The sequence below is a fragment of the Notothenia rossii genome, assembly GCF_949606895.1.
Source record: "Notothenia rossii genome assembly, chromosome: 11".
NCBI classification, from domain to species: domain Eukaryota; kingdom Metazoa; phylum Chordata; class Actinopteri; order Perciformes; family Nototheniidae; genus Notothenia; species Notothenia rossii.
This window is the reverse complement of record NC_136910.1, coordinates 31954614-31964226: the sequence shown is the minus strand read 5'-3', so window position 1 is coordinate 31964226 and position 9613 is coordinate 31954614. Positions and strand designations below refer to the sequence as shown.

The window sequence follows — 9613 nt, the reverse complement described above, 5'->3', positions numbered from 1 at the left end:
GGAATACGTTATGTTAGTGTCTTAAAAGTAGACTGATGTATGAAGGGTTAATGTTACATCGATAATTTGTAGTCATGTTCTGTATACATACTAACATATAAGGGTATACTTAGTGTGGTTACTCCATGTTTACTAGCTATAAGATTAACGTTACATCACTCTTTCTCACTTCTTACTCAGTCAGCCAGAGTGCAGATATCACCATTAGATTCACAAACCTGAAACCTCATCCATTTCTTCACTGCTGGTGATGACATTGTTGTCAGCTGCTGATACTGCTGCTTCTGCTGCTGCAGCTTGTGGCGCCTGCTTCAATGAAAATAACTTTCTAATATCCATAACTTTATAGGCTATTAGCTTAAAACTCGTCAGGCTCTAGGAAGGATCACTTCTTCTTCAGGGCAGGGAAGGCTACGCAGTACGAAATTAGTATTTGGTCAATAACAAAAGTTCATCTCAATACTTTGTTATATACCCTTTGTTGGCAATGACAGAGGTCAAACGTTTTCTGTAAGTCTTCACAAGATTTTCACACACTGTTGCTGGTATTTTGGCCCATTCCTCCATGCGAATCTCCTCTAGAGCAGTGATGTTTTTGGGCTGTCGCTGGGCAACACGGACTTTCAACTCCCTCCAAAGATTTTCTATGGGGTTGAGATCTGGAGACTGGCTAGGCCACTCCAGGACCTTGAAATGCTTCTTACGAAGCCACTCCTTCGTTGTTCGGAGCGGTGTGTCTGGGATCATTGTCATGCTGAAAGACCCAGCCACGTTTCATCTTCAATGCCCTTGCTGATGGAAGGAGGTTGTCACTCAAAATCTCACGATACATGGCCCCATTCATTCTTTCCTTTACACGGATCAGTCGTCCTGGTCCCTTTGCAGAAAAACAGCCCCAAAGCATGATGTTTCCACCCCCATGTTTCACAGTAGGTATGGTGTTCTTTGGATGCAACTCAGCATTCTTTCTCCTCCAAACACGTCTAGTTGAATTTTTACCAAATAGTTATATTTTGGTTTCATCTGACCATATGATATTTTCCCAATACTCTTCTGGATCATCTAAATCAGTGGTCACCAACCTTTTTAAGCCCAAGATCACCGACCTCGGCCTAGGTGAAAGGCGAGATCTACCTATTTCAGAATTGAGTGAAAAAGACGGCCCAGACAGTGCTTCCAATTTGAGGCCTTTTATATAGGCAGATTGCATCTGAATTACTGTTACAATGAAGGCTCCATAATCAGCCCACAACATATAGGCAGGGGTAAAGTGCTATGTGCGAGTGGGGGGGCGGACCTCACCTCCTCTAGGGGGGTCCTCACCTCCTCTACGGGGGTCCTTGGGGATGTTCCCCCGGGAAGATTTTTTTTTAAATATTGAAGATGAAAGCATCAATCTGGTGCACTTTGAGAGCAACATGAAGAGATCTATGGATACCTCTCTCAGCACCCATATGAGACAGAACTGTAAACAGATTTTCGTAGTGTGTTACTGATGGTAGCCTTTGTTACTTTGGTCCCAGCTCTCTGCAGGTCATTGACTAGGTCCCCCCGTGTGGTTCTGGGATGTTTGTTCACCGTTCTTGTGATCAATTTGACCCCACGGGGTGAGATCTTGCGTGGAGCCCCAGATTGAGGGAGATTATCAGTGGTCTTGTATGTCTTCCATTTTCTAATAATTGCTCCCAGTTGATTTCTTCACACCAAGCTGCTTACCTATAGCAGATTCAGTCTTCCCAGCCTGGTGCAGGTCTACAATTTTGTTTCTGGTGTCCTTTGACAGCTCTTTGGTCTTGGCCAGAGTGGAGTTTGGAGTGTGACTGTTTGAGGTTGTCGACAGGTGTCTTTTATACTGATAACAAGTTCAAACAGGTGCCATTAATACAGTTAACAAGTGGAGGACAGAGGAGGCTCTTAAAGAAGAAGTTACAGGTCTGTGAGAGACAGAAATCTTGCTTGTTTGTAGGTGACCAAATACTTATTTTCCAGCATAATTTGCAAATAAAGTCTTTAAAAATCAGACAATGTGATTTTCTGGATTTTTTTTTCTAATTTTGTTTCTCATAGTTGAGGTATACCTAGGATGAAAATTACAGGCCTCTCTCATCTTTTTAAGTGGGAGAACTTGCACAATTGGTTGCTGACTAAATACTTTTTTGCCCCACTGTATATATATATATATTTTTTTAAGTGAAACATCCGGGGCTTTTCAGAAAACATCCGGGGCTTGAGCCCACGTAGCCACCCCCTAGCGCTGCCACTGCGTGCATGTATGCACAAGTCATAGGTGCGCTATAAATTAGCACTACACCCCTGCAATGTGTGTGAAAGACAATATACTTTACAGCATGTTTTTTTAAGTTGAATTTGCGTTGGTGTTTGTGTGTTGGTTGTTGACGGCAGTGTGTGCCCCCCCGTGGTAAATGATTGCCCCCCCCAATTCGATTTGTTCTAGAGCCGACCCTGAGTACATGACCTGTCAGACTGGACCATTTGAAATTCTAAGTACAAGAACATTGGTGAAAGCCAATAAATCTGTTAAATCACTCGAACCTGCCACATATGAACAGATCTGATGAGTGGTTCTAGCATGAGACCCGTTTTGTGTATCCTTGATACCTGATGAACATCCTGAATGCATTTCCTTCCTCATTAAATATGTTCTGCATTATTTGCATCCTTTTTGTTTGTGGCCCAAGTATGCTCTCTGGGGTTTCCCTCTCCTGTAGTGTGTTCCATAGGTTTCTGTGCATGTAAATGGTCTGCAGAGGCTCAAATCCCTGTGTTTCCTCTAGAGGGAGATCTGTTCCTACACCCTTACCCATCCACCTTTTACTAATACATTTTTACGGACAATGAGACAGTGAAACCACTTGGTGATGTGCACGGTGGAGACATGGATAGACTTACTAGTAGTGGTAGTAAAGCTGTCCAATTTTAGAAGCAACCTCTCCAATCTGCCATCTCTTCAAGCCATACCGCGTGTCCAGAACCTGCCTGTCAACAAATAAAAACAAACAACACTGAGCAGTGAGTGTGACAAAAGACCTTTTGACAGTTATCACCCTATGTAGCTGTTGGTGTATTTACTAAGAGACACATACTACAACATATTTAATATAAATAGGAATATGGGGAACACCAGTCCTTAGAACTGTGTGTAAACCCAGCTAGGGTTTCAAATGACTTCATGAAACACCCAATATGTTTTACTTGGAAAATTGAAGTGATAAAATATGAAATGTGTTGAGAGTAACAGATTATATGTAACTGGATAATGTCATCAGAATACAAAAGAAAAAGGTATGTGTATTCAAAAACGGATTTAATCAGATTACTGGTACACTCTTTAAAAATGGGGATTACTAGCAGGAATACAATGTTACAAAACATTTAACAACAAATAAAGATTATATATATATATATTAAAAGGTAGACACACTGCCTGAATTTTCTTTTTGGTTTTAATTTTGGCTTTTTTTATATTTAGTTTTTGAATGCAGTAAATAGACACCCTATTTATAAAAATAAAGCCGTGTTAACTTTTAATTAAAGTTTTAAACTTAAAAAGCTATAGTATTCTGTAGGACTTGCAACTAGTAATTGTAACGAAATAAATAGTTATAGTATCCCTCCCAACCCTGAAGATGGAGTAACCTGTGCTGCTGCTGGAATTTCCACAGCTTAGTATACACGTCAAAGGTCCGTCCGAAGTACGACTGCCACTGCTTGTGTCCATACTGAGGGAGGTCTCTGCAGCAAAGAGCACAATAAGGTTCAGAGGAGAGAACAGAGACAAAGTCACATACCCAACATGATTAAATCGTCTCAGCTCCACAATCAACCACTCTGCTATCAAAGGAACTATCAGCGTTTGGGACACAGCTGTCAGCAGTGACTGTGCTTCAGCTGCTCTGCGTCTGGAGGCTGTTCAGGCTTTTTTACTACACCCTACTCATGATCAAAATAAATGATTTGCACATAAAAGAGAATCCTTTCAGATACCTAGCTTGGATTAATTTACATTGACAGTTCGGAGAAGTTGAATTCTCATTTTGCCCATTGTAGAACTCAAGAACCAGTTCCCAGTTTCAAAACCTATTCTTTGGTTGTTCACAAAGTCTGGCTCCCTCCTCGGATATTATGTGAGTGTTTCATTTTTTCAAAGGATGGATATGATACCAATGCCAATTCCTTGCCAACCATGTTTTATTCCCCCACCGCTTGAGTCTCATCAGCATCCTTTTAATACGTTTTATATTTAGAGAAGTAAATATGATTTTAACTGTGTTATTGAACCCTCAAGATAAAGACTGTCTCTTTAACCTTACAACATCTCATAGAAAAAAATGACATTATTTAAGAATCAAAATAGATAATAATAATAATAATAATAATAATAATAATAATAATAATAATACATTACATTTATAAAGCACTTTTCCTGGTGCTCAAAGCGCTTACAAGCAAGTAAAACAAAAATAACAAAAAAAGTAGAAAGTGCTAAGCTAGGAGGAATAAGGGCAAGGGATTAGTTGATTAGGAGTTGAAGGCAAGAGTGAAAAGGTGAGTTTTGAGGGATTGTTTGAATGATGTGAGAGTGTTGGTGGATCTGACATGGCTGGGGAGGAAGGTCCAGAGTGTGGGGGAGGCTGCTGTGAAGGCCCTGTCACCCCAGGTAGAGAAATTAAACTAAAAAAAACAATCATCAGAAGGAATTATGGAAAAATGTAATTGTATTCATGATGAATTTCTTAAATGTTATTATTAAATGGCATGTCAATGAATCGGAGATGGCAGTGTATATAAGTAGGACAGTGGAGCACACAGTAATCATATCCATGGTTTCAATAGGGCAGCAATGCACAGCTGATCATTGTTTCAATTAAATAATCACAAGAACAAATATAGTAAAAAAAAGTAACAAAGAAACATAAGTGGCATGACTCCATTCGTCTCATTAATGTATCTTGCATAAATAAATATTATTAAAGAAACTGAAGTGCCACTAAAGAATATATACAATTGTTTGGGTAGACATTTAACATCACAAAATTAAAGATATATATACAGTGGGGCAAAAAAGTATTTAGTAGCCACCAATTGTGCAAGTTCTCCCACTTAAAAAGATGAGAAGCCTGTAATTTTCATCCTAGGTATACCTCAACTATGAGAGCAAAATGAGAAGAATTTTTTTTTCCAGAAAATCACCTCATCACCTGTCCACAACCTCAAACATTCACACTCCAAACTCCACTATGGCCAAGACCAAAGAGCTGTCAAAGGACACCAGAAACAAAATTGTAGACCTGCACCAGGCTGGGAAGACTGGATCTGCAATAGGTAAGCAGCTTGGTGTGAAGAAATCAACTGTGGGAGCAATTATTAGAAAATGGAAGACATACAAGACCACTGATAATCTCCCTCGATCTGGGGCTCCACGCAAGATCTCAGCCCGTGGGGTCAAAATAATCACAAGAACGGTGAGCAAAAATCCCAGAACCACACGGGGGGACCTAGTCAATGAGCTGCAGAGAGCTGGGACCAAAGTAACAAAGGCTACCATCAGTAACACACAACGCGGCCAGGGACTCAAATCCTGCAGTGCCAGACGTGTCCCCCTGCTTAAGCCAGTACATGTCCAGGCCCGTCTGAAGTTTGCTAGAGAGCATTTAGATGACCCAGAAGAGGATTGGGAGAATGTCATATGGTCAGATGAAACCAAAATATAACTTTTTGGTAAAAACTCAACTAGACGTGTTTGGAGGAGAAAGAATGCTGAGTTGCATCCAAACAACACCATACCTACTGTGAAACATGGGGCTGGAAACATCATGCTTTGGGGCTGTTTTTCTGCAAAGGGACCAGGACGACTGATCTGTGTAAAGGAAAGAATGAATGGGGCCATGTATCGTGAGATTTTGAGTCACAACCTCCTTCCATCAGCAAGAGCATTGAAGATAAAACGTGGCTGGGTCTTTCAGCATGACAATGATCCCAAACACACCGCCCGGGCAACGAAGGATTGTCTTCGTAAGAATCATTTCAAGTTCCTGGAGTGGCCTAGCCAGTCTCCAGATCTCAACCCCACAGAAAATCTTTGGAGGGAGTTGAAAGTCCGTGTTGCCCAGCGACAGCCCCAAAACATCACTGCTCTAGAGGAGATCTGCATGGAGGAATGGGCCAAAATACCAGCAACAGTGTGTGAAAACCTTGTGAAGACTTACAGAAAACGTTTGACCTCTGTCATTGCCAACAAAGGGTATATAACAAAGTATTGAGATGAACTTTTGTAATTGACCAAATACTTATTTTCCACCATAATTTGCAAATAAATTCTTTAAAAATCAGACAATGTGATTTTCTGGATTTCTTTTTCTCATTTTGTCTCTCATAGTTGAGGTATACATAGGATGAAAATTACAGGCCTCTCTCATCTTTTGAAGTGGGAGAATTTGCACAATTGGTGGCTGACTAAATACTTTTTTGCCCCACTGTGTGTATATATATATATATATATTTTTTTATTACTTTGACCCCTTTAAATTCTGACAGTGAAGCCATTGGTGTCTTACAGGAGGCTGCAGCGTCTCCGAGTTAGAGCCAGAGTTAATATCATGTACTAGCTGGTTGCAAAGGAAGAACAATTACGCTCATAAGATTTAAAAAAACATGCATAGCCATATTCACAGGGTCACAGCTAGGTACAAGGTTGTTTTTAGAGGAAAGGAAAATGAAGCACTGATTGAACTTAAATATAATAATAATGATCATAATGGGTTTCTGGCTCTCACCAACACAGAGTGATTGTCATGTGAAGAGCTTGAGTTTGATGTGCAGAGAGTATTTTAAACAAGAAGCATCATTTTTGCAAAACCCCTGACTTGGTTCTATGCCAACATTTAACATAACTTGTACATGATTTACTGTCTGTGAAATGCTGGCTCTTGTGTAAATATATTCATGGGTGTAGTAATACAGTATCTTATTATGGCATTGGATCAGGCTCCCAAGTGAATGGTAGTAATAAAGACAGAAGAGCTTTAGAAAGGGTGGTAATGTTAATAAACTAACATCAATGATAAATGTTGTATTTAAGCTCTGTCCAATTGTATCCAATAACACAGTGTAGCTTGTGTTGGTGCTGGAAGTAAGTACATCCTGCGCTGCAATATAAACAACGTGTTTAGGGGTAGTGAAGTGGAATCCAGCCATCCCGACCTACAACTGGCACTGTGAGTCAATGCTCGATTACAACATGCAGTCCAGCAGACAGGACACAACACAGGAAGTAGAAACTGACCTTAGCCCATTGAACAGTTGTTTAGACTTGTCCAGGAGATAGCAGAAATCTGTGACAGTCTTCCTTTCGCCTAATGGAATATCATCCTCATTCTCAGCCCCAGTCATGACACTGACTTTTCACACCTAAATTACAAACAAACACAAATACTGGATTTACAATGAAGAAAGATCCTACATTAAAAAGATACAGGTTAGTAAGGTTTTTGTTTTTTAAATGGTAAGAAACATTGGAGTGCAGCACTTGGCTACTCAGCCAAAGTTCCATCACAAATGTGAACTACTTATGATTCTTTAACACATCCAGCTATAAGCCATTTTCATAGGCAAGCTATTGCTACTTAACAGACGTTGCTGGTGCCCTAATTAAACATGAACAGAAATGAGAAACTATGGAGGAAATGCGTCACATGGTCACCTTTTTTAGGTTGTCTTGGGCTGTCCCAGATTCACTCTCACAGTGGCTGCAACCTCCACTCTGATAAGACTGATGTTCAATCAGGTCAAGGCAGCACACAGTCAGGTCACAATGTTCCACTAATGCAGGGCCTTTTGAAAAAATAGCTTATTCCGCCATGGAAATTAATGATGTTAGCTTCATGGATACTACCTTTGGGAGATGTGGGTGTCTATATATATATATATATATGCCTCTATCTATATACATGTGTATGTGTAGTATAGTTTACTTCTTACACATTTACCTGCACATTGGTCACTTGCAACATTATATTTCTGTACTTTTCTTCTTGCACAATTCTTTCATTGTTTTATTGTTTCTGTCTTATATATATTTATGTTGCATTGTTGAAGGAGCCTGGGTCTTCATATTATCATTGCCATAAATACACTGTAGCTTCTGTGCATATGACAATAAACAGTGTGGCGTATGCATCTGAGTAACACACTGTTATTTGAGAACTGTCAACATTTCCTGATCTATTGTTTCATTAAGAATAGAAACAAATATATTTTTAGACATCTGAAAGATCTAATTTAGTTATACAGAAAGATTTTCTCACGTGAACATGAAAGGTCGTTAGGGCTATAATATGAGTGAGATGAAGAGAACATAAAACACAGAGCTCTGAGCCCTCAGAGGCATGTCACTACAGACATGCATTACCAAGAGCACGATCAATCGAAAGCTGATGCATAGTTTATCAATGATTATCTTACGTTAGCTTACTTGGTTGTTATACAGGTATGTTGACAGCAATTAACTCGGTAACATTAACCTACATGACGTTAACTAGCTACCAATGACACCAGGCTGAATTGGGTCGTGAGCCTAACATACCCATTGCTCTGTATCTGACGGTAACCTCTTATCGTTGAGCCAGCCAGGAGAACAATCCATTAACGCCATGACAAAATACACACCTGGATATTAATGTGTGGATAAGAAAGATAACCAGCTGTAGTAGCATATATGGGTCAGTTATAGAGGCAGGTCACAGGCTGGCTGCAGCCGCTAGCCCCTCCGCTTGTGTAATTCCCATTCTCCTTACCTCCCGCCGCTGGAGAGGACTGCGGGATGGAGCTCAGCACTCAGTCACAAGCTGCCTTGAGCTCTGCAGGTGAAGCGCGCCTTTCTGGGCATCTCACTGTGTGGACCTGACACTGGACCACGGTACAACAAGCCGTACACCCTGCAGCGTGGCTGGCACCGCTGTCTGTTAATGTCTCTGTGAGAGAGGATGTAGTCCTGTGACAGGTGAGGAGCAGGAGGAGCAGGGGCAGCCGCGGGCTCCGTTCCACTATAACTGGCTAGCTACTTCCGGGTCAACATGTTACAATCAAAGTAAAGGTTACATCACGACAAGACTGACTTTATATTCTAAAGTTAAGCTTTGATGGCAGAGCAATAATACAGTATGAATATAAAAACTAAATCAAAAAAGAATATTTGTTTTTTAACTGAACATCCCATAAATCGCTTTATTCATTCATACATTTTTAGCAAAATGATTCCTCCACTTTTTCTTCTTTGTTGTTTTACGGCAGCCATCAACCGTTGTGTTCTGGTTGCACTGCTGCCCCTGCTGGAACTATCTCATCACTGAGTGCCACAGTGACGCGTCCTAAAACCCGGAAGTAAACTCTTTCCGGTTCCGTCGACAAAAACCAATGCAATTTCTCCATAGGATTTGGGACACACATTTAAGACACGGATCATGTTTTGTTCAGTCGGATAATATCCACATGTCTACCCTACTTTTATAATTTTCGAATCATAAATCTAGTCGCCAGAGGCCAAATGCGAACGTTATGCTATAAACGAACTACAAGCGAGTTCAGCAGCTGGGTC

The 9613-nt window shown here is 40.5% G+C and overlaps 1 protein-coding gene across 3 annotated transcripts in view; it reads right to left on the bottom strand.

Moving 5' to 3' along the window:
• scai (suppressor of cancer cell invasion) overlaps window positions 1–9613 on the bottom strand; it is a 47472-nt gene extending 37859 nt beyond the window's left edge. The window contains exons 1-5 of one of the 3 annotated variants that reach the window (XM_079657459.1): window positions 8814–9613; window positions 7721–7866; window positions 7304–7428; window positions 3658–3753; window positions 2911–2997 (exon numbers count right to left, since the gene is read on the bottom strand). In XM_079657459.1, the coding sequence (XP_079513585.1) occupies window positions 2911–2997; window positions 3658–3753; window positions 7304–7410 (290 nt within the window). In that variant the 5' untranslated portion in view covers window positions 7411–7428; window positions 7721–7866; window positions 8814–9613. The remainder of the gene's footprint in view (window positions 1–2910; window positions 2998–3657; window positions 3754–7303; window positions 7429–7720; window positions 7867–8813) is intronic. The other 2 variants (XM_079657460.1, XM_079657458.1) reach the window with 2 other exon arrangements.